This window comes from Gallus gallus, chromosome 6 (genome assembly GCF_016699485.2).
Source record: "Gallus gallus isolate bGalGal1 chromosome 6, bGalGal1.mat.broiler.GRCg7b, whole genome shotgun sequence".
In the NCBI taxonomy this organism is placed as follows: domain Eukaryota; kingdom Metazoa; phylum Chordata; class Aves; order Galliformes; family Phasianidae; genus Gallus; species Gallus gallus.
This window is the reverse complement of record NC_052537.1, coordinates 19,917,095-19,941,491: the sequence shown is the minus strand read 5'-3', so window position 1 is coordinate 19,941,491 and position 24,397 is coordinate 19,917,095. Positions and strand designations below refer to the sequence as shown.

The following is a 24,397-nucleotide window of genomic DNA, read 5'->3' as shown; positions in this document are numbered from 1 at the left end:
CATGTAGCAGAGTGCACATACCAAAATAATAAATTCATGAATCTTTTATTGCATAGGTAAAGGCAGTAGAAAACTATCAGTGGTAAGCAATTTGTTAGCATGGCCTGCCAATTTGTGGTTTAATAATGCACTTATAAATGGGAGTCTGCTTTCAAACACTGCTGTATCTTATTTCCTTGGTCTAATGGATTTTTATCTCTCTCGGTAGTTTTGGCCATTTTGTGTAAGCTGTCATAAGTTTGGCAGATAGGTGCTATGACCATCACTGCTAATGGCTGCTAGACTAGACACACGGACGAAGAGTATGTTTCCTGTGCTGCAGCAAAGCTGGTGTATTTTTTGTGTACCTATCTTATTGGACGCTGACTCCAACTGCAGACAGTCTTGGCTGAACATATAGGCAGGCTTTAGATCCCACCCAGAATCACCCCAGGATACAAAGCTCGCCTGTCTGAGCTTGTAGATATGACCACTTTGTGTGTAACCTGCAGACAGGTACTCTACCAGATCAACATATATGTCAGTAGATGTGAAGTACTTGCATGGATGGCATATATTGAAGATACTATCTCTTTCAGCTACTGGCTTGAAAGGGAAAACAGTTGAGTGCTTTCACATATTTCAGAAATTCCATGAACAAATTGTGACCAAGACACAAAGTTATGTAAAATCCAAAGCCAATAGCACACAGTGCTTTCAACAACTTAATTGCATATGTTAAGATGAGGTGACAGCTGTATCGGTTGGAGTGTGGCTTGCTTGATGTATCTGTATCCTCATTCCTCATCTACAATTCATGGTCTTTATAGCTGGGGGTTTAGAGTGCATGATTAGATCTTTGGCTGAGATTGTTTTTTGAAATTGAATTCCTTGTTATTTGGAAATCACTGATTGACTGCTCCAGCTCTTGTCACTGAAGATTTCTTGCTCATCATGGCAATGTTAGTAAATATGAGGAGGGAAAAAGAAAAAAAGCCAAGTGCTTTGTCAGGTGGATAAAAGGTTCATTTTAAACATAGGATAATGGCACTGTGAAGTATGTAAGATATACAAGACAGCATATAATTTAGGCTTAGGAAAATCTGTCTTGTATAGGTAAGAGCTGTCCAAATTAAGTTATCCTTGAAGAATGTGACATAATTTGTGTTTTCCATTTTTATTCCCATACACTGAAATTTTCTTAGGAAGTACCAGTCACAGTAACATCATGGAAAACCTCGAAACTATGCAGAAAGCAAGAAATAAACAAGTGCAGGTAAACGCCTATTGTAGTATTCTTTACTCTTTTCTCTATGTTTATCTTTTCCTCAGGTATCATCCTTACTACGAAATAAAAATTTTAGAGATTTTACTGAATGGATCAACACTGTACATGTGATTTCAAAGGTATTTTATTAGTAGTTCAATGATTTTCATATACATTTTCTCAGTTGCATCAAGGCCCCAAATAAAATCAAGGTGTCCCCAGTCAGGAAAATTCTTATGATAACAGAGATTAGTAATCCGAGAAAGCAGCTTTGCCATGTCTCTGAGATCTGCAAATTTGTCTTGTCCACCACTCCAAACGGCAATGGGCGTGCTTATCTTCTCTATCTCGTATGCAGGAGGAGTAGTCTGTAAGAAAGGGAGGGCATCTGAGTGAATGCTGTTATATCAGAAGCTGTGTTTAGAAAAAGGATTCTGTGCACTTCTGTTTCTCTTCTGCACTCACTACAGGAAAACAGCAGGGATCGAGTCCACTCTCTTAATGTCTGTTTCCCTAGCCCCAGTGCCTACATATCATGGAAGGGAATAATCCATCCTATTCTTAGACTCTTTCTGCAGTGCATGGCTATGAGTTGTCCTGAACTTTGACATCTGCTTATTCTGATCATAGGTATGGATGTAGAAAGATCAGTGTCTTCATTTACCATGAAAAGACTGTGGGGCTTATTCATGTGTCTACCTACCATAGGAATCTCTTTAATTTTATGCTGGGGCAAGGAGTGCCACTGTTGGTCTTAGTTGTTATATTTAGGACTGAAGTAGCAATAATATAATTTGGCCATTTGTTATTTTGTGCATGGACAAAACTCTGATGTATTTGCAGCTTTTCAATCTGTAAAAAGCAACCTGCTGTAGTACAGAACATCATGCTCCAAGGAAAATGTGCTAATTAAAAGTGAAATGATTGTCAACCATATGGAGAGGTCACATTTGGAGGCTCTTCCTTAACTGAAAGGCAGGCCTTGAGGACTTTTTGGAGCTTCATACTCATCCAGTCCTAGGACTTGACTGTGGCTCTTGGTCTATTGGGAATGGCAGGTAAATCAACATATTAATGAATACATCCCTGCATCAGTAGGGAAAGAAAAAATGAAGTTCTGTTAGCTGTCTACAAGGAACTGTCTATGCTTTGTCTGTGAATAATAAACTTTTCACATTAGTTAGTAGGTTCAGGCTCAGATGAAAATTTATCTCAAAACACTTCAGGTATTCCGTAGCAACTGTTGTGCGTGCTGAAGTCTTGTGCTCTTAGTTTTGCCAGAACCCAAGTAGAAGTTGTCAGGAAAACCATATTGCCTTACCTGGTTGTATTTCTGCATGTTTATCTTTGAGCCATAGTCATAAGCTTGGAATCGGTCTGCATGGAATACCTGTGGATATTGTAACCAGGACAGATAAAATGAAAGTGTTAGTGCTGGTGGTATTTTCCTCCCTGTGATTGAACACGAGGATCAGACAGTGGATTGACAGTTCCTCCCAGCCCTTCCTCCAGTTGCAGGCTTCCCCAGGATGGGCCATAGCATGAGTGGCTTTGTTGCCTTGGCCCTTGCTAACCTTCTGTCCTGTTCCCCAGCTGCCACCATTGGGATGCTTTGTTTTTCAAATTTGGCTGGAGTCACTTCAGCTAGTTGTGAGGTGGGGCTGTGTTCAGTTTTCACATTGGGAAGAGGACCTATCTAGAACCTCTCAGGGCTATTATTAGTTGTGTAGTGTGATATATAATATCTCCTCCCAACACACATCACAACGATACATCGTTTGTGTGTCAGTGGTGTCTGATCTGCTCACAGTAGTGATGACCTTTCCAGACAGTGTTATTCTTACAAGAGTTCAGCTACTGTAGGTGGATTGCAATTAGTTTGTCACTTAGCAGTAGTCTTCTTGAATCAGTTTTGTTATAAAAAAAATAACCAAATTGAATCTGTTCTAGTGGAAAGGTGAGTGCATTTTAAAAATTCAATCCTGGTTAGTAATGTGATTAGTGGGTGGTTTTATATAATGAAAGGTGAGAGGCAATCACTTCCTCAGTGATTCCCTTCCTCAGTTATTCCCACGTGGGCTGAGATGAAGGTTTGAGTAATTGAGGATGCCAATAGAAATCTGCTACCTTGCTTTCATTTACCGAATCTGGGTGCTGATGATCTGGATGCTGGAGAGTTGAACTCTTTTATCCAGTGCTGGCAGAAACAGCTGCAGTGCTGTGCACGTGCAGTGCTGTGCTTCTGAGCTGGCACTCTCTTGCCATGTTCCGGTTCAAACTCAGGTCTGAGAGTAGGATGCCAGCTGAAAAGGCTGTTCCTCACATTCCCATTGTTCCAGCAGAAGCCTTTGTGTTGCTGATGGGGCTCTGGGAGGTGATCCAGGCTGCAGTTAACCCTCTGGGAGAGAGCTTTAAGCTGGATCACACCTTTGTTCTGCCTCATCTCCTGCCTGCTCAGGTTTCCACTGTCTTCCTACTGCCTGCCAAGTGCCCAGGCTGTGCTTGAGTGCTCTTCTGCAGCTTTCAAGGTGAAAACAAAGCTGAAGGCTGAAAGCCACTGGAGCCCAGCCACAGTGAGGCCTGATGTGCCCTGGGGAAATCTTGCCTGGTACCAAAGGGACAGTTAGGGTAATGGTGTGAGAAGCAGTGCTCCCCTAGTGGCAGCTGTTCAGGGCATCGTGTGAGAAGATATGGTGGGAATTTCCCAGAACCACTGCCTCTGCACTTCCCATAGCCTGTCAGTTGCATAAAAAGCTGTAGTGTCTGTTTATGTGCCAGTACGCAGTTATACCTGATGCCAATGAATAATATTCTGTACTGATGTTCCAGCTGGAGAATGTCCTACGTATACATCTATTCGACTCTGGAGAGAAAGCAAAATTGTTATAAAGGCAGGGATCCAGTGCTGTGACAGGATAAAGATGAGAAGGACCTGGGCAACAAGATCCTCTGTTTTAAAGCCCCATTTTAATAGGATACTCTTCAAATATCAAACAGAGAACTGGTAGGCAGATAAGGAGTAGCTCATTAATAGTATGGATCTGTACACAGGTCTTTTTCCTGAAAACAACTTATACTGAGGATGTAATACAGTACCATTGTGGAATCCTGTGGTCCTCAACAGCAGAAAAAAAACCTTCCTGTCCTTTTGGAGTAGAATTCTTGCTTAACCTTCACACATGCACAAGTCTTTTGAAGACTCATTTTCTCCTTACTTTTCTCCAGGTGCTAAAGAAGCAGTCTTACAAATCACAGGCTGACTTTTCATCTGCTTGTGTTTATTGTTTTCTTGAAGGGATGTTCTAATTCCATCCCCTCAGTTTCTTTCTCAGACTTACCTTGCCTCGAGGAGAACATTAGTGACCTAACCCAAGACAAGTACTTGTCTCTAGGAATCTCATAGTGTTGCATTCCTCTGGCACTGGGCAAGGAATTTCTGTAGTTCTCCATGTTGTGGATTGAACTGTTGGGCCCATTTCTGACAACAGTAAAAATGGGACATGTTCCTTAGTGTAGTTCTTTGGGACTGAGTTGTGGCTCAAGCAGTCTGAAATTTGGAAAGAGAAGCAGAACTTTTCCAGTTTTTTAATTGTTCAAAGGACCATAGTGTCTGCATACTAAAGAACACTGAAGACTGATTCCATCATTCATTGGCTCTTTTTAAAGAGTATGTGTATATGACCTGTGTATATAAACTCTGGCCTGGCTGGCCCCAAAAAAGGACATACCTAGAGACGTATGCAATATGGCTACAGACTGAATTCAGCCTTTTCTTTCTGGGACGGAGTATGTCTGCTTGTTGGTCTCATCATCAACTCTAGTCCTCGTCCACACAATGTCCCGTATTCTCTCTGCTGAGAACTATGTTGTGTTTTATATACATTAATGTGTATGACAAAAAGTTAATGATGTAGTGCAAAATGTAATTTCCAAAATCACTTTAATTTTACTTTGAGTAGGTGTTTTTGCATATACTTACCGTGTTCAGATTTTGTATGTTGCCCCCAGCTATATAACAGAGCACTTTGCCACAAAATCTATCGCTGTTTGTACAGAACTGCGTCACAGGTCCTTGCATAAATCCAATCTGGTGCATGGCTCCTTTCCAGCCAAGTGCTAACTGAGGGAAGGGAAAAGTGCAACACTTCTTTTTTTTCTGTTACAAGAACATTTTATACAGGAAACTGTTGATAATAGCCTAGCCTCCCAACTCTGTATTCAAAGATTTTTTGAAATGTTTTGCCCTCCTAGTACCCATTGAAGTGTTCTTTTCCCCATGGTGCACCACAAATCATTCCTGCTCGTTTTACTCTCTTCAGTCCTGGAGGAAGCCATCCTTCAGTTTCTAATGTGGCCTCACTGCTGACTTATTTCTGAAGTCTGAAATTGTTATGGCTGTTATTGCAGCTGTTTTACTTCCTCCTGTACCAGGCCAGCAAAATGCTAGTTAACAGCAACAGCCCTATGATGAGACAGTTTCCTGCTTCACTGGACCTGCTGCAAGCCCCAGCTTTCTCTTCTCCAGTGTTTTCCCCACCCCAGAGTTTCAGAAGAGAATTTTCAAAAGCACACAGTTTATCCCAAGCTCAGTATCTTGCACCTTTGAAAGCTCTTCCTGTTTAGACTGAGCAGACTGGACTCTGAGATGCTAAGCTGGGTCTTGTGCCTTGTGGGGGGGAAGAAAGACATACCCTGAGCATTGCTGCAGGAAGTTTTGTTATTCTCATCAAAGGGCCTATAGCATGTGTGCAAGTGGTTACTGGGCCCAGAGCAAAGAATACTTTCACCCTTTTAGCCAGCTCAGGGTATGTAGAAAATGCTATGAAGCCTGCAAACAGAGAAGAGGCAACCCGAGTTAGTGAAAACATCTTCAACAGGCAAAAATAAACAAGTATCAAGTAGGTAGCAAATGAGAAGTGAGACAAGATTCGTAGCCTGTTGTCTGTGTTTGTTTGTGCTGCATCTTCTAGCTAAGGCAAGTGTTAATGCTAAACCCTGAAATGATTTTATTTGGAAGGCAGAGTTCATCCTGAACTTGACAGGATGTCTGAACATTGCCTTTATCAGAGCGGTTTTTACAGATGACGTGGCAAAGAGTTTTAGGTGACAAGATCAGATCCCCTCTAGAGTTCATAAAACTCTCTATAAAAAGAAATGAAAATTTCAGATTATAGCTTTTAAATGACTGTAGGTGTTTGTACATCCATGGAGAAGTAGAATAATAAGCTGAATGCTGAAACTTTGAGAATTTTCAACTGATTGTTTATGCCAGAGGCATTTGTATGATTAGTTAGTTTTGCCTTGAGAATCTTTTAATAATCTCTTATGAGAGGATAACAAAGGAAAGATCTGGACCTGTGATGTTATATGATTTTCCCACATTTTCATCTTTTTTTTTTCCACACAGTTTTCTCTAATGAGTGGTTTGTTGCTCATTTTCAATCAACATCCATTTATGAATCTTACACAAACTGTAAACATCAGACATTTTTAGCTGATGCTGAAAAAATATTGCACTCAAAAACTATAAATTTTTTTAATGCTAAAGGCTGGCTCTAGGAGAAAATAAGTTATTAATGCTTTTTAGTTCCTAATTTTCAGCCTCTGGCAGTATATCTTTAAATGGTAATGTGGCCAGTTACTACTTAAAGCATAGTTTATGAGTATTTATAAGATAGACATTAAGTCATACAACTTAGTAAAGTTTTTTCTTCTTTGTCTTCTATTATTTGAAATTGTGTATTTTACATGCATTTCTTTTTCTTATTAGTTTTTCCATACAGTTCGCAAGGAAAATAATTGTATATCTTAATACAAAAGATGAACTTGATTAAAATTCCAGATGTGGAGAATTTAAGAAAAGTGTCCAGTACCAGTATCTGAAGTATACCCTAAGAAATGGCTTTTAAGTCTCTAACTATTTAAAAAGTTGGACTACATTTCTAACTACTGTTAGATTTCTTTGCTTATTAATGGCAACCAAAGCTGTTTTCAAAGCATGTGAAATTTTTCTGAAATCTAATCTCAGAAGGCCCTTCTCCACAGACAAGGAAAACTGCAGTCAGCGGGGAGACCCACCTCCTGATCAGGTGTGAACACAAATGATTGTGAACCAGAAGTGTCCTGACCTTACCTGATGCAGTGCCTTCAGAGTGACCAATATAGTACACATCCTTTTGTCCAGTTTTATTCATGATGAAGTACAGCTCTGCTGGAATATCATATTTACCCATTTCATCAAAGCTACAGAGGAGAAACACAGAAAGCTGGCAGGCAGTTGAGTTATCACAGTGTGAATTACTGAATGTCAGTCTCATTCATTGCACTGAGCAAGATCCACTCAAAGAAAAGAAAGGGACAGAAAGACACATCTGTACTGCCAGGTTGCTTGATGCCTTGGGATGACAGCAGAAGAGGTGCAAAACTGTCATCTGTGGCCCTTGGGAAAGTGAATTTAATCAGGGCTTTCACTAGCAAGAGTTACAAAATACATTTCTCTTTTGGTTGACTTCAGTTGTGAGAGATCAGAGGTCTCCAGACAAGGCTGCTCAACCTGTTCCAGCTGAGCTTCTTGATCTCCTTTTCTCAGTGCTGCCTCCCTTTTCCTCAGCATTCTCTTTCATTTCCCAGAGTCTGAAATCTCTTCCTCAGCCAGTGCTCCCAAGTGTGAGTACTAGTGGACTGTCTCTTTAATTCTCCTCAGATTGTGCAGACCCTGTTTTCTGATGCTAAGCAAAAACCCCATCAGGATGAAGCTATCTAGTACCCTTGGGGCCTTCTATCTTGAGTAATTCCCCCTCCACACAGTACCTGAATTGCCAGAACTCTTTCTGAGAGGGCTTAAGGGTCTTGTGTTTTAAAGACCAGGTGTTCCCTCGGCTGTTTCCCAACCAGACATCAAAGCCAGCATCTGCAAGGAGGAATCCTAGGCTGTTGTTGGGCAGGTTAGAAATCCAGTGGGTGGCATCTCCTAGAAAAGCATGCTGTAGGAAGACGGCAGGCTTTTGTCCTGGAAAAGATTAAAATATTCTTATATTGGAGCAGTAGTTTATTTGAGTGCAGAGTTTAGTTTGTGAGAGACTTTAAGACTTTCCTTTAAGAAGCTCCCAGAAGAATTATGCATAGATATTGGGCTGAGAAACCTGAAGGGTTTGTACCATGCAAACAGTTTAACCATTTCATGTCAGGACTGGCAAATAAAATAAAAAATAAAAAATGAGGTGGCCAGTCCCCACCTTCTTTTTCTCTGGACAGTCAATTTACAAGTTGAAACCATCTTTCTACAGCTGAAAAATGCAGAACGGCATGTGGATCCCAATCTAACTTTGATCAGCCTTATTTTGAGGATGATGAGGCTGGTCCAGATCTCCAAGGAAGGCACCCAAAACAAATTATAGAATAATTTTAAGGAGTAATAAATGAAGTAGCACAATCCAGGGTACCATGAATTCCAAGTTGAATTTTTTAATTCTGTTCAGATGAAATGCATTTGGTCTTCCATGATGACCTGATTTCTTATCACCTTTAAGAATATCCGTCTTTCAGAAAAAGGAGAATTCTTACTGATGTGCCTAACCAGTTGTCAAGCCCCTGTTTGCTACTTTAAGTCTATATTACTTAGAATGTTAATGGTAAATCTCTCTAAAACCCTCCCCCTCAGCACACGAGAGAGAAAAACAGGAATATATCAAAATTGTTGAAAAAATTTGAAATAAGGACAGGGACATTAAACGTGCAGATTCTGATGGATTCAGAATCTGGACTACGTTCCTGGCTAGCTGCTTTTGCTGAGATGGAAAAGCATGGAACATGCCATTGCATGTGCAAGTGTAAAAGATGGAGGTACCCAAGTAGGAGTTGGATCCCAGACCTTCCTTATGTGTTACAGCTGTGTCACACCTGTATTATGCATGTTCCTCCCACTGGGAATTCTGAAAACACCAAGTATGTATCCATCCTTTGTGGTAACTTCGTGCTCCTCACATGGGTATCCATGATACTTAATCATTTCACTCTGTGGGAAGCCAAAGGAGAGCTTATTAACATGCAAGCCATCCCATTCTGAAGCAGAGGAAGGCAGGCAGGTAGCACTTGGCTGCACTCAGCATTCATTGCGTTGCAAATCTTGAAAGCTTTCACCTCCTCACTAGACCCATGTGTCTGAAAATAAAGGTAACAGATCAATTGTATGCTGTAAAGTGTGGTGATTGGGGAGAGGAGTGTGAAAAGTCAGGTTTCCCTGTGTTCAGGTGCTTTCTCCTCAAGGGAGACTGCCTGGGCTCTCACAGCAAGTCCAAGGGAGATAATTTGTCACCTTGTGCCAGGCTGATACAGATGGAATCTTTCTAGAGAGTAAACGTACACCAGTATCAGTATCAGACTATGCCAAAAAATGTTGTCTTCAGTCTACAATGAGTCCTTTCCTGCCAAAGTGTGGTTAGGTAAACCATGTAAGCCTCTTACAAATTCGCTGTACTTGGATTACTTAATGTTGTGAGAATCTGCTGGTTGAAGGAAGGGTTCAACCTCCCTTGCTACTGTACTGAGCACAGAATCATAAAATCATTAAGGTTGATTGGAAAAGACCACTAAGATCATCTAGTCCATCAACTCATAGCCACCCTGCCCACTAACCATATCCCTCAATGCCACATCTACACATTTCTCTCTAGTCACCTACCTCCAGGACAGAGACTCCACTACCTCCCTGGGCAGCGGTTCCAGTGCATCGTTGTTCTTTCTAAGAACGATTTTTTCCTAATATCCATCCTGAATCCCCCCTGGCACAACTTAAGGCCATTACCTCCTGTCCTATCACTGTTACTTGGGAGAAGAGGCTGACCCCCACCTCACCACAGCCTCCTTTCAGGGAGTTGTAGAGAAAGATAAAGTCTCGCCTGAGCCTCTTCTTCTCCAGACTAAACAATCCCAGTTCCCTCAGCTGCTCCCCTTGGCACCTGTGCTTCACACCCTTCACAGTTTTGTTGCCCTTCTCAGGACACGCTCCAAGGCCTCAGCGGCTTTCATGTAGTGAGAGGCCCCAGAATGAACACAGTACTTGAGATGTGGCCCCAACAGTGCCAAGTACAGAGAGATGATCACCTCCCTGCTTCTGCTGGATGTGCTATTTCTGATACAAGCCAGGATGCCATTGGCCTTCTTGGCTATCTGGGCACACTGCTGGCTCGTGTTCAGCTGGCTGTCAACTAATACCCCCAGATCTTTTTCCTATGTGCAGCTTAAGCTGCAAACATCAAGGTGTATTTGGAGAGACGACTGTGCAAGCAAGAGTCACAGTTATAAGCCACATGTTCATCACATATCTGTTAAGGTTCACCCTAAATGCAGGCAGAGAAATCCTACTGTTCAGGTTGAAATTGCGTATTGTGTGCACTACCCAGCAGTCACATTGTGGGCATGTCACACACTGGAATGTGACACATACCAGTTGCTGCTGAGGTTAGAATTCAGTGGCCTGGATCTCCAGTGCTCTCCAGCAGCTTCTGGGGAGTTGCTGGCCCTTTGAGCCAAGAGCAGGAGCTGGCACAATCTATTCCAGTGCTGTGTTGGTGTCCTGGTGCAACACACACAAATCACGTCCATCCCCACTGCATTCAGAGCTGGCTCTCACTGCAGTCCTGACTTGAATGCAGTGGCTATGGGAAAGGCAGGTTGGGAAAATGGGCAATAGGGAGCGGGCCCTTCTTTAAGCCTCCTCACGTGGCCTGTTAGTGATGGTACAGTGGTAGTGGTGTTGTGAAAGACACGTTAAGAAGGTATGCAGAGAATATGACACAACTTACAACGTTCATGAGGTCTTCAGGGTTGCGCTGCTTCCTGCACAGTCCTTCCTCTGATTTCAGAGTGTGGGGTGCTGTGAATCCTGCTGAAAAGGCAATGACCTGGGAGCACAGGAGCACGAGGAGACACCACATCTTGGGGCTGTGTGAAAGAGCAGATGCAGTGTGCTTGCTTTAAGAAGAGAGAGCTGCAATTTCACAGGAAGCCCTGCACGTAGAGTTGCTTGACTCATCCATTTACCATAGCCACAGGATTCTTCACCAACCCATTGCTGCCACTTCATCAGAGTCTTCTCTGTTATGTTTATTTTTTCCTGCTTTTTTTCTACTGTTAATTCTGAACCCAGTATTTTCGTCTCTCAAATTGATGGCTGTTACTACTGATAAACCATGGAATTTTTGATTTTTTGAGCAGTATAAAATGGAAACTGACTGCGTTTTGCCAAGGGCCTCTATCCTTTCTCTCTAAGAAGTAGCTGTTATTGAAAATCTTGTCTTGGTTGTGGGGAGGTAACACCTTGCTCTTTGTTGGCTGGACTGCATGGCAGCTATTCTGAATAGGAATTGGAGAGTGCAGTCTGTCTAGAAACAGCTTATGCTGATGCCTCCTACAGTAGATACACTTCCAGGCTTTAGTCTTTGTCTTCTCAGAACCCAGCTGATGACCACAGAACAATTCCCTCTGTGAGCCTCCCTGGACTTTTTGTCAGCATGCACATTTTATCTCCAAAGTTCCCTAGGAAAGGGAAGAGCATGCCACGGGTCAAAGAGAGCTACTGGTTAGGGGACTGTGAGTTGAATCTGTTTGGATAGCAAAAGAAATACTGTTGTGTTCAGTGCTTCTTGCCTACAAAAGAGCTGGAAATAGGTGGGATAGGAATTTTCTTTCCAATGTGAAGAAATTCACAAGAAGGATTCATCCATGTAGCTCATGATTGGGCTTACATTTCTGGAAAACTCCAATTTATCTAATCATGATTGTGTGCTGTGTCTACCTGTGTGAGGGGAGAATAAGATCTGGGAAAAGATAAGTAGCAGCCATTCTGCAAATGGATAGCAATATTAAAGATCAGGAAGGCTACCTAAAGTTCAATAGGATCTACGGGACAAAAGTGATGAGTAATGCAATGTAATGTTTCAGCTCACCAAGGTTTCTTGTAAGACTGACGCACCAGTGGTGACTGGGGACATTACGGGTCTTGTAGTCCTGGTTTCCTCAGAACAGAGCATGCTTCTGTTTCTGTGGGTGTTTATCTTTTTTCACAGTTCTGTCCATCCTGTTATTATATTTTGATGTCATTGATGAACTTCTGCTAAGTTCAACATTGAGATACAAGCCTCTGAAGTGATAGGGTTCCCAGACGCTCCTGAGAGGAAGGACTATTCAGGGGCTTTGTACCAGTTATGACATGTTCTACAATGAGCTGAGCAGTCAGCACAAGTGACCTAGGCAGCTAACCAGTATTCATACAGCTCCAAGGCAGCCACAGCAGGTGTGCCTGATCATCAGGGTTTGTGAGGGAATTTCATAGGAGACCCATTGCATTAGGAGGTTAAGCAGGCTTGAGTAACAAGTCTTTCTGAAACCATGCATTGCTAGGTACAATGAACACAGAGAATCTTTTAATGAAGGGCAGAGGTTCTCCACATTCTGGAGTCTGCTTCTAATGTAAGACATCTGCTATAGCAAGACATGCCACTCTTATTTGGGCTTGGAAATTGAGCTATAGATCAAGGGAAAATAAGAGAGTATTCCCTAGAAAGTAATGAGGAAGATGATCAGGATTTATGGGTGTGAGGGAGAGGTACCAAAGAGATTTTTGCACTCTGAATCTCCTTATGAAAAAAGTAGTTCTGCCTTTTTCTGATCTTCTATTTAACCTTCAAATTTTACTGAACAAATTTAAAGAAGCTAAACCTCCTGAGTCATCAGACAACTGCGATGAAGCAGAGTTTGGAAACACCCAAAGCTTTAAACTTGGCATCAAAACAGATACTACTCCGTTCTGTTTGTATATTGAATACTTCTTAATTTTTGTTGTCCAAACAGGAAGCCTCCCAGCTACACACTGAGTCAGCACAATAACCCTTTCTGCTTTCTGTTGTTTTACTCTGTCCCAATGGGAGTAAAATACAGCTCCCTGTCTCTGTACATGGAATCTCACTTGGGAAGAAAACACTTTGCTAATGTCTCAGGTTCTTTCAAATCACTAGCAAGTCATACTGGGGCACCAGAGAGGCTAAATTGCTCCTCTTGTTAGGGCAATTTTTTCTCAAAGCACTCTATTATCACATGGCTTAGCTGGCATGCCTCACGGACTTCCAGGTATTCACCTTCTGAATCAGATGCAGCAGGCTAAGTAACACCAGTCTTAGCAGGCCAGTGCTCTGGTAAGCTTCAGGAGCAAAGACTTGAAGAGAAATGAGACCATAATGAAATGCTGAACATGATAAACTGTCAGAAAGGAACCATATTTAGAAGGAAAAAAAGTCAGAGAAAGAAATGCCCTTGAAAGCTCTTCTGGGACTTTTAAGGGTTAGTGAAACTAAGCTACAAGTCCTTCAGAAATTCATCCATATAAATACGAGAATCTGCCTGTTTGCTAACAAAACATATGTATGCACGGAAGTTTAAGAACTGAATGTCCAATTTACATATGCTGCTTCAATACTCAGGCTTTAATTCCCTTGTTCTTAGACTGAATAAATAAGTAGAGGAAAATGAAATAGTCATTCTTTTTCTTTTTTTTCTGTGCAGGTTGAACTTACTTGTCTTCTAACTTGAGCAAATGTACTTCCATGCACGGCAATAGGCTTACAGATCAGAGAGAAAACAAGCCATCTAGTCTTACAATTAACTGCACAAAACCAAGACTGCATGTCTTTATGGAGATAGGCAACAGAAAAAGAAATTATGAACACACATGTACAGGCAACTTACCTCCGTTCTGACTGCCTTACTTGTGCCTTCTGCTGCAGTTTCTTGTCTGTCTCTAGCAGCAGAATGATTCACTGGCAGAAACCTATGCCAATAAAAGGAAGTCCAAACACAATGAGCACTTCAGGACAGTGAGTGTCATGAGTTGGCAGCATGTACTGTAGAGCATGTTTAAGTGCTGATTTGGCAGTGCTTTAGAAGTGAGGAAATCTTTCTGATGAAAAAGATCTTCCAGTTAAATTCACAAAACCATGGATCAGGAGAGGCTAACAATTGCTTACATACCAGTGGTTATGATATTCAGCACAGACCTGGGCATTCCAGTTCCCTGGGGCTGCGGCAGACCTTGACCTGTACTGTTTCCCATCTTGAGGGCTGCTTTGAATATAATATTTTAGGATGAAGAGGAAGAAGTGTCAAATTTCTCTCAACATACTGTCTCAAGAATATTCTTTTTGCTACTGATCTGCATTTATTTATGTTAACTTCAAATTTATCATTGCACACACATTCCTAAACGTGCTCATGAGTGAGGACCAACGCTCTGGATATCCGTATTATTCTCGATTAGTCTCTCAGTGTTGACATGGCTCACATAGAGACACTCTCATACCAAAGGCTTGAATGCTTTGTAAAACCTTTCTCCCAGGGAGAGATTAAACAAGAGTTATTGTTTCTCCCAAGGTATTTTCACAAACTTTGGAAACACTGTATCTTTGGGGACTTCTTCCTAACTGCTGAATTAATTGTGGTCATCTCAGAGGCTCATTCTCACTGAAACTGATGGCTAGAATGATGGCTAGAAGGGCACCTTGTTTTCTTAGGCAGCTACCTAGGCTACAATCAAAGCAGAATTCTCATGCCTGAGTGCCAGACCTTCAGCCGATGAACTCATAAATATATTTGGAAAAACTTGTGTTTTGTCATGGACTGACTGCTGAGCTTTTAGAAGAGCAGCAGATGAAAGTTGTATGTTCTCAGCTGCTAATACAATGCTGTAGGGTGGCGGAGGAAGGAGAGAAGTGATGTAAGAACGGGATATTAGAGAAGCCACAGTAACAGTTCTACTCTACATACAAAGTAGAGAACTGTCATGGTTTTGGCTGTGTGGTGCTGAACTGCCTAATGGAGTTACACCACAACAAGAACATTATGTGGAATGATGGAAAAGATAATTTCTTAGTGTAAAGCACTATAGCTTTGATGTCTCTGTGTGATAAACTTTCATCAAAGCATAACTTTCTCAGTTAGAAGGGCTCTGAAATATGAAGATACACCTCTCCTCATGTCTTAAGGTGAGGTAAACAGTCTCCATGGTATTTCCAGTACCACTTGTCCAGCCTGTTTTTATTGATTTTCCATGACAAAAATCTCAACACCCAGCCTCTTATTTGATCTCTCAAGTTGCAAGATAGGTGCATAGCTAAAGTCTCTTTCCTAAGTGAATTTGAGGGATGCTACTGCTATTGCATTTCTAAACCGAACTCATAAACTAGATCTCAAGCTGTCACTCACTTCCTTTTACCAGCAGTAAGTCTGTTGATGGGCTTACTCTCTGCAATGCATTTGTCCTTTTATTTTGGAATTTAAATTGGCTGGAGGGTATGTCTCTGCCGGGAAGGAAGCTGATTTGATTGGTTCAAACTTTATATTTATGGAGGCCAAGGAAGAAAAATGGGCTTCAGCAGAGTGCTCAGGAGGCAAAACAGGCCTGCTGGTTGTGTTGGAAGGGAAAGGGACAGAAGTGGCATTGGCCATGGTTAGTTTGGTTTATGAACCACTTTATAGTTATATACTGTCACCTGTAAATTATCTTAGTGCAACAGCTGTACCTGCTGGTTAGCATCCCAGACTTCACCCATCTTGGTGCTTGATTCAAATGGAGACTGAGGGTGTTACTGTGAAAAGTGACACCCTAAGTGCACTGTATTTCTTTTCCCCTAATGACACTTCATTGTGGAGGCACAGAAAGCTATAATACTGTAACCTAATAACCAAGGAGGCTACCCTTCCAGTGAGTGTTGTTATGCAATAACTACATCACTGCAGCAAGGTTTGTAGAGACAGATTTCCCTCAGGAGATGGAATTCAGTACTGTTTCCAAAGAAACCCTTTCCAGCCTGGAGAAGGGCTCTCTTTCAAATGAAGACAACTTTTTTTTTTTTTTCTTTTTACAGTACTGAATATTTTCTGTGAACTCAGTTTTTACTTTCTGTTTATCATCTTACTAATAATAAAACCGATAAATGCCATAACTACTAGAGTTATCTCAGTTTATACAGGCCTTTCAAGAACTGTCAACCCAATAAAATGAGAAATTATGTAATCAGTGGAAAGCTTCTTGAGATCAATGATCATATTCAGAGAAAGTCAACCAGGTAGGACTACTGCTTGTGAGCTAAGGATACTTCTGCATCAGATCAATGATTTCATTGTAAACACACGAAGGTGCATCCAATCCCCAGATGAAATCCAAGTGTGCCCATTCAGGAATCACCTTGTGATAGAGGAGCCTCTTAATCTGAGAAAGTAAAACGGCTGCATCCATCTGCAAGCAAGTCCATCCCCCAGTCCATACTGCAGTTGGTACAATCATCTGTTCTACATTGTATAGAGGAGGAGTAGCCTGGAAAACATGAAGCAGTGCTGGAATGAATGTCTAGTAAAGTAGAATAAGCTTTAAACTTGCATCTGGTGTTTTCTTAGGTCAATGTGCGAAGTAGAGTTTCCTAAGACAAAGGACAGGGAAATGTCCTTGCTTGCCTTTTCTGTCTATGTTTACAGCGATGATCCATCCAGATGACAATACAGGCAGAGGAAACACACCTCCTGAGCTGACAAACAATTGCAATTAGATCTTTGCTCTCTCAGCTAGGAATTCATAGGGCAGGAGCCCAGAACAAGACAGAGGATGTCTGGATAAACCTCTGTCTTGGTCCTCATCTTGCACATTCTTTTTGGAGTACTGGTCAGCCCCAGAAGACACACATAGTCTGGTTAGAAAAGACAAGGAGTCGCAAGCATGAAAAGGAGTATGAGGTGACTTCTGTAGTAGGAGAGAGGAAGTTGCTTAGGATTCCTGAATTTGGAAAATAGGAGCCAGCACAGGGACAGGAGATAGGCTTAAACAACCATGAATGGTATGAAGAAAGAACACAGGAAGTAATTATCTCATTATTTCTCATAACACAAAACCTAGAAGGCATCCAGTGACTTTCCAGGGTCAATAAAATTCAAGACAAACCAAAGGAAGCTACCATTCATGCAAGCCATCATCAAAACACGTAACATTAGACTCCTAATGACATACTGTTGTGGAAACCTAAAGGGTTGGAGGGTCAAGGATGGGCTCAGTCTTGGATGGAGGAGGGGTTGCTCAGGGTGTGCATAAGGTCAAAGTCTCTGGCATCCAGAATCTAGAGGTAGCTTTTAGACACATTAGGACTCTCCACTTGACTTCTTCCAAATACTGTTTCCCTTTGGCAACTGTCAGCCATGCTAGTAGGCAAAATTCCTCTTTGGTCTGATCCACTAGATGTTCTTTTCTTTTTCTAGAATTCATTTTCCATCTCTTCTGCCCTTCTTTCTTATTATTACTATTGGCCATTTCATGAAAAAAGGTTTGGTCTTCCTATCTCTTTTCCTTTTATTTTTTTTCTTTTTTTCTTTTCTCTTTTTTCCCTTTATTTTTTTTCCAGTTTTTGTTGACATTAATGCTTGCATTTTTCTCTGTTAACTTCCAAACTGGGAAGTCATAATACAAATGGTGGTGGCTAAATCCTTCTACATATGTTCAGAAAATGTGACTCCTAGTACACCATTACTCTCTTTCCCAGTGCTTCTGCATTGTCCAAGGGTGACAATATTGTTTCACAGAAAGGTACCTGTTGGTATTTCTTGATGTTCTTCTTTGAAGTGCCCCAGTCATAAGCTTGGAACTTCCCTGAATGGGCTTCCTAATAGGATGAACCAGAAAAGAGTAGTTACAAAGCTATCACTCAAGAATGTTATGGGATTTTTCCCTACTGAGCCTCTGACACCAGTCCAAAGCCTCATGTCGCCATTCCTCAGCTCTGGGAGTGGCTCCTTTGTAGGTTTTCTCTTCTCCCTCCTGTTTGAATACAGAACTCACCATTTCTAGGTTTCCCCTCATGCTCCTTGGCTTTGCCTACTACATGAGTTGTTCCACTATAAGAGACACCACCAGTGGGATTTAATACTGAGGCAAGGTGTCTGTTAACTTCTGTAATAGTAATAATAGCAATAACAACAACAGTTTAGGAGTATTACTCCTGCATGTCTGTACCTGCCAGTCTATGACTAGACGCTGAATTAAACCTCAGTCTATTTGCAGAACTCCCTCACTGTGCCTCTGTAACCTTTCTTCCTTACAGGTCTGCACTGTTTATGAAAACAACTTATCATCTAGTATCCCATGTGAATTCACAGACAAAGTGCTGCTTGGTTTTGAGTAAACACCTGTGCAGCTGTAACTCAAACGTGTTCTTGTGTTTGCTATGCTGAAAAATGCACAAGATTTTCCTGCAAGTTCACCCTGCTTGCAAGTGACTCCTGCTCTGCTGCAGGGCAGAGCCACAGCGCTGCCATGAAACCTGTCTGCATACAACAACCTGTGTGACGAACCCAAAGAGAAACAAGAAGCTTCCCTCAGCATTGTTGCTGAGGATGCACTGTGACAGAGTACAGTAAATAAGATGAACCATTTATTATTTATAGTTCTATTTCTGCCCACAAACTGAGAACTTGAAAAACAAGAGATGAAAATACAAGGATCCTTATTCATCAAATCTGATATCCTCCAAAGCAGCTGATGTCTCTGCTCATTTCTTGACCCCACATTAGAGAAATAAATAGTCATTTCTTAAAGCAGGCACTATTTGTACAGGGTACTGGGTACACAATAAAAGGAGTGTTATAAGAGTGGAAAATAATGTCCTGTACTGATAACACCAAGAGAAAGCAAAGTGGTGTGACCAGAGGCTCCCCCAGAACTCCATGTGCATCAGGTTTGGAGCAGCAGAAAAAGGACAGCTGCCAACTAGAACATTTTTCAGGATGATCAAGAACCTGAAAGAATCTAACAGATAGAGAAGGCTAGGTGGAAAGTCAATGGTCTTGGTCCCAGAGCAAGTAGTTTATCTGGGAGTCTGCTGCAGGCTCCATGTGCAGGAGAACCATTGTTGAATGGAAGAGCAAAAGGAACTGCAACAGCCTGAGCAACATGTGTGTTGGAAACAAACACATCCTTGTTCTCTAGGGGTTTCTTAAGAAGTTGCTGTATGGTTGTTTCTAGAGAATGCTCTGAGGCATTTATTGGGAAGTGCTGTATCAAAACATTGAAACCCAGGTGGTCTGGCCTACAGCTGGACACAGCATGAAGTGCCAGCACACTGTGGATCTGCAATGAGACCAGCAGTTACAGTATGAACCAGGAGGCAGTGCCCGAGGTGAGGTCTGGCAGAGGACAGACTGGAGTACTGGGGGACTTGAAGCAGCTGTGAGTTGCAGGGATGGTTCTGGGTGATCTTGTGAGGAACAAGGCCATGCTGCCCTGCCAGTGCTGGGGCAAACAGCGGATGGCACTGTCTGGTACTGGAACTGTTCCCTGCTGGGTTATGCAGAAAAAATGAGTTTTGGCTTCATTCTATAGGATTGGAGGTAGGTTTTGAGAGCAGAAGCTTAAACTATTCTTCAGATTGGTAAGAGCTGCACATACCACATCAATGTTATTCATGTTATAGCCCCCCACACTGAAGAAGACATTTCTACAAAGCTTGGCAAAAGCACAGTGGCTGCAGAGAGGGACCTCCTTAGACATTCAGTCTGGGGAAGGAATTCTCTTTTGCCAAGCAAACACTGTGAAAGAAAGGTAGCATTCATTCCAGAATGTGCATTATATAACGTTCCTTTAAAAAGGATTTTGGACCCCCAGTGCTTTTGTTGGTTCTCACATTTTCTTCCTTTGTCAGATGATGTTAACACAAAGAAGGATGATCTTAGGTGTTTTCCATTGCATCAGCCTGTCAGGCATTGCCCAACTTGTGTTACATCATTTTTAATGAAGGTATGTGTTAAATGTTAACTGGTGTATATTTGAGCTCTAAGCTTGCAGACAATCCCATGCATAAGTAGCTTTGCACATATGATCTGCCACACTGATTTGATGCTGATTTTCATATCACTGTGAAGAAGCGAGTACACTCATTTCTGGTTTTAGTGTTTGCTGGTCTGGAGATCAAGAAATGAAATTTTTTATTGCTGCAATTAATGTCAGCTAATAGGATTAGTAAGTGGATATTTTGTGGGCAGATCCAAGACTGTGTAGGAACCCAACCTTGTGTGTGCTATCCTAAAAAACATCACACACTGTCCTCCTTGGCCTCCTTTTACCTTTTTGTGTTAGCCCAGTTTGCCCAAATCTGCAAAGACAAATCAAGAAACAGTTTTCCTGCCATTCCCAGCACATCATCACATGGCTGGTATGCCTTTAAAAGATGTTAGCAATTACACCTGATGAGAGGTAATTGCTCTTGGGATCAGAGTATCCTCTATGGCCGTGAATTTGGAATTACTGATAGCCTGCACCTGGTAGGTAGCTTGGCAGCTCCTCAGCGAAGTTTGATCTTCTAGGAGAACTGGGAGTTCTGCAGAAGTTTGATTTTCCTCAGAACTGCAGGCAGCCCTGTTAGTATTTCGGAGGCTACAATTCAGCCTAGCTTGGTTTGAAGTACTTCTGTTCCTTGTATTATCAGTTTTGGTCTTACTTCCCACTTCAGAGACATTAAATTTTTGCATTACACAAATGTTTTGCATTTGCAATTTTCTCCTGAGTTCATTTAAGTAAAAATAAACACTTTGATGTACATACATGTGTTTGGTGTACAGCTGGGAGTTGCAGGTGTTTTCCTTCCTCTCAATCCCATTTATTTATTTATTTTGGTACCACAAACTGGCCAACTTCTCTTTCTCTTCCACCCTCTTCCTATTTTGTTTGTGGTTTTTTTTTTTTTGTTTTGTTTTGTTTTTTTTTAGCTAACCAGCTGCTGTTGGGCACATCCTTACATCTTGAAAGGAATCAAAAGGCCCAAAATGATTTCTGGTATAATTCTAAGCTGAAGTGTTTGCAGCTGTGGTGCATTCGACCCCTTAGGTTTAATCATTACAATAAATTAAACCTGCCTACGTGCTGAAAACAGCTCATCATGTGTTTTTCATTCCAGCAAAGAGCTGCTAAAAAGCCCAGGTACATTTAGTGTCTCAAACTGGGCTTTACTCTTCTGTTTTCCTGAAGTGTTTGTCTGCTGTGTGTAACTTACCAATGGTGGTGCCTTGTGAATAACCAATATAATATAGTTTTTCCTGTTCAATCTTCTTCATGATAAAGTTTTTTGCTGCTAGAAGATCTAACTTGGCCACCTCTTCAAAACTGCAGGTAGGAGATTGAAAGAGAGGTGTGCGTAATTTAAGATATCATTTGAATTTACATTTTTATTATAGGCTTGTTGACAAATGAAGTATTTTGTGAATCACTTAGGTATTTTAGATCCAGTTTAGGAGCAATGGATATAGAAGACACCACGTAAGCTTTGCTGGGCTATTTTCTCCCCTGACATCAAGAGGATTCTGACTTCAAGGAGCATTGGGTTGAACTGTAAAGACCTACCTACAAGTAACAGGTAGTGATATGTTAGCAGAGATCTTCCTATGGATTGATGTTTTTTTCACAATTTGCTAGTAAATTTTTTGATTTGCCAGGTGTATTTTTCAATGTTCAATTAAAATAAGTAGAAAATATTTTACACTTTTTTTTCTTCTGTGAATTTTGTGTCATTTTAATATACAGACCAGTATTTCTAAAAGCCCTCCCAAACCAGAATAGCTGGGACATGAACTGGGCAAATCCCTCTGAGCTTCCCTGGTGCTGTGCCTCCAGCCTATACTCTGCTAGCAATAAAGGAGGTGAGTAGTCTTCACCACTATTAAGTCCATGTAATTGCATAGGGACGTCTCACCAGAACTCATCTTGATCAGTGGAATAATTTCTATGTTCTCTGGGCCAGCGATTCCCTCTGCTGTTTCCCATCCAAACATCACAGCTAGCATCAGCTAACACGAAGACCAGGCTGTTGTTGGGCAGACTTGTGACCCAGTTACTGGCATCTCCCAATAGCCCCTGTTGCAGAAATACAGCAGGTTTCACAACTGAAAACCACATCAGAAACAAAACAGCATTTCATAAAATTTCTTGATTTTTCTGGTAGTTAAGGGATATTGCTGTCTCATATTCAACACTAGGATTTGGCCCTGTACCATCTTAAAGGGAGATGGCTGATCATAAGAACAAAGCATGCCTTTCTGTAAAGAGAGAATATTTTGTAAAGTTTAGGAGAGATCTATGGGAAGAGAAGTCCAGTTATCAGCGAACAGTGGCTTGGCAGCCTCAGGTCGCTGTTTGTGTATCTTAAGATGCTGATATGAACAAGGAAGATGATACTGGAAGATGAACACTGCTAGGAACAAGGAAGATATGGGATCATTTGCAGACGTTTCCTGTATCCAAAATATGAATCAGACACTGAAATTAAACAGGTGTAAGCAAAGATAAACTCAGAAGCTGGACCTGCTCTTGCAAAATGGGTTGATTGGACAGGTTGCACCTCTTATTTGATATATATGTATATACACACATGTGTATATACATTTTAACTTTACTCATCAACTCTTATTATGAAGAAATTGCTATGCTTAATTTGTATTATAAGATTTTTACTATAAGAAGAGGTGCTTGACATAGATGTTGTTGACCTTGCAATCTGTTCAAGGCAGCTAGAATGCTCAAATTTCACTTGTGTGCACAAACTCTGGTAGATGTCTGCAGTATCTCTTTCTAAAACACATCCTAACTGGGCTATGTTTGTTTCCTATTAGTGAACTGTACCTGGATTTCTCTGATCTTGTGTACCATAGGGGATTCTGTTAATAGTAATGATATCACCATCTTCAGTCATTACTTTGTACTCCTCGCTGGGGTATCCTTTGTACGTAATGAGCTCATTCTGCAAGAGAAACAACAAATCCTTTTGTTTGCACAAGTCCTTTTCATACATTACCTGCCTAAGATATTTGTTACAAAGAAATATTAGAGAGCAACAACAACTGGGGTTTCTTTTCAAGTATATAAGCATTTTTATGAAACAATATTGGATGGGAATATTGTAACCCCCAAACTACCACAAAATTCCTTTGTTCCTTTTGTGATCTCCAGGGTTTGACTATTCAGTTAAAATAATTTCTAAAAACTATTGTACCGCTGCCGTCTGATCACAAACCCTTGTGTTACAGTGATGCAAGAACCACTGCACTGTGATAGCAGGAGCTTGAATTTCCCAGAGCTGAGATAAGGAGCTGCCTGGGTGTGCTTATGAAGGAGGATAGTTTTTTAGAACTTGCACTTGCAGAATTATTCAATGTAATTTATCATGCAGGACAGGGGGAAAAAAAAAAAAAACAAGATTCTAGTAAGTGAATACAGATTTAACAAGCTTGATTGGTGAGAGGTGCTCTTCTGAAAAGCTGTCCATTTCAAATCTGTGCTGGTCATTTGAGTTGCTAGTAATTCAAAGCCTGCTTTGCTGATGAAATGCTGGCATGGCATCCCGGATGTTCATTCTTTCAGATACATGGAGAGTGCCAAACTAGTAACTGATATTAAAAGGAAATTAACACTGCAGATGTACTAAGGAGAGGAGTTTGCCTTGATTTGTAGCAGAGAACAGTAGCATATAGAGTGGTTATGGAGGATGGGTTAAATGAAGGCAGTTAAATGAATAACTACCCTTTTATTCACAATACCTAGAAATTTCTCTGCTGTGAACCATGCATTCCTTTGTCCCCAGGTAATTCCACCAAAAACCTTACATTATTCATAAATGCTTCAGGATCCACAGCTTTCCTCATTCTTCTGATTTCTTCTGAACAACTAATTCCTTGAAACACATACATCATAGCAAAAAACAGCCACATCTTCTCTCTGGATAAAACAACATATATGCCCATCAGGAGTCCTGCTCTGCATTTTTGTCCAGGCAGGTTCTGTGCTTTTTTGTGAGAGAAATCTTGCTCAAAACTGAATGCAGCTAGTCTGGTGCTCTCTAATTGTTAATTAAACTGAACAAAGCTGACTTTAAACATGTCCAGGGGAATTTGGCAGCAGTCTGTGTTCTCTACTAACATTTGTGCTAGAATGTTCTTCTCCATCAAGATGAAACGTGTCAGAGAATCTAAGGAAAGGAACATTGTCGTAGAAACTAACTACATTCATTCTTTGGAGAAGGAAGTCACTTGTGTTACAAAGCTTCTAGGTAACTTTGGGGAATGCTAGAGTTATTGGGC

General features: G+C 41.2%; 1 protein-coding gene across 1 annotated transcript; it reads right to left on the bottom strand.

Annotated features, from left to right (window-relative positions):
• Window positions 1–1,373: 1,373 nt before the first annotated feature.
• LIPML5 (lipase member M-like 5) lies at window positions 1,374–14,041 on the bottom strand. Its single transcript, XM_426515.8, has 10 exons — window positions 13,988–14,041; window positions 11,050–11,188; window positions 9,146–9,260; window positions 8,057–8,255; window positions 7,380–7,489; window positions 5,938–6,074; window positions 5,226–5,366; window positions 4,038–4,109; window positions 2,568–2,636; window positions 1,374–1,614 (listed from the first exon to the last, which is right to left on the bottom strand). The coding sequence occupies exons 2-10, from the start codon at window positions 11,179–11,181 to the stop codon at window positions 1,381–1,383; spliced, it is 1,209 nt and encodes a 402-aa protein (XP_426515.5). The 5' UTR covers window positions 11,182–11,188; window positions 13,988–14,041; the 3' UTR covers window positions 1,374–1,380.
• Between the last annotated feature and the right edge of the window lie 10,356 nt (window positions 14,042–24,397).

Bases quoted from the DNA above. Each gene is read 5' to 3' on its own strand.
- LIPML5 (XM_426515.8), bottom strand. From the start codon at position 11,181: ATGTGGTGTCTCCTCGTGCTCCTGTGCTCCCAGGTCATTGCCTTTTCA. The intron at 4,110-5,225 runs GTAAGTATATGC...CTTTCTCTCCAG, and splicing joins ACATACAAAATCTGAACACG to AGTCGAATAGATGTATACGT. The intron at 1,615-2,567 runs GTAAGGCAATAT...CCTTTCTTACAG, and splicing joins ACATGCAGAAATACAACCAG to ACTACTCCTCCTGCATACGA.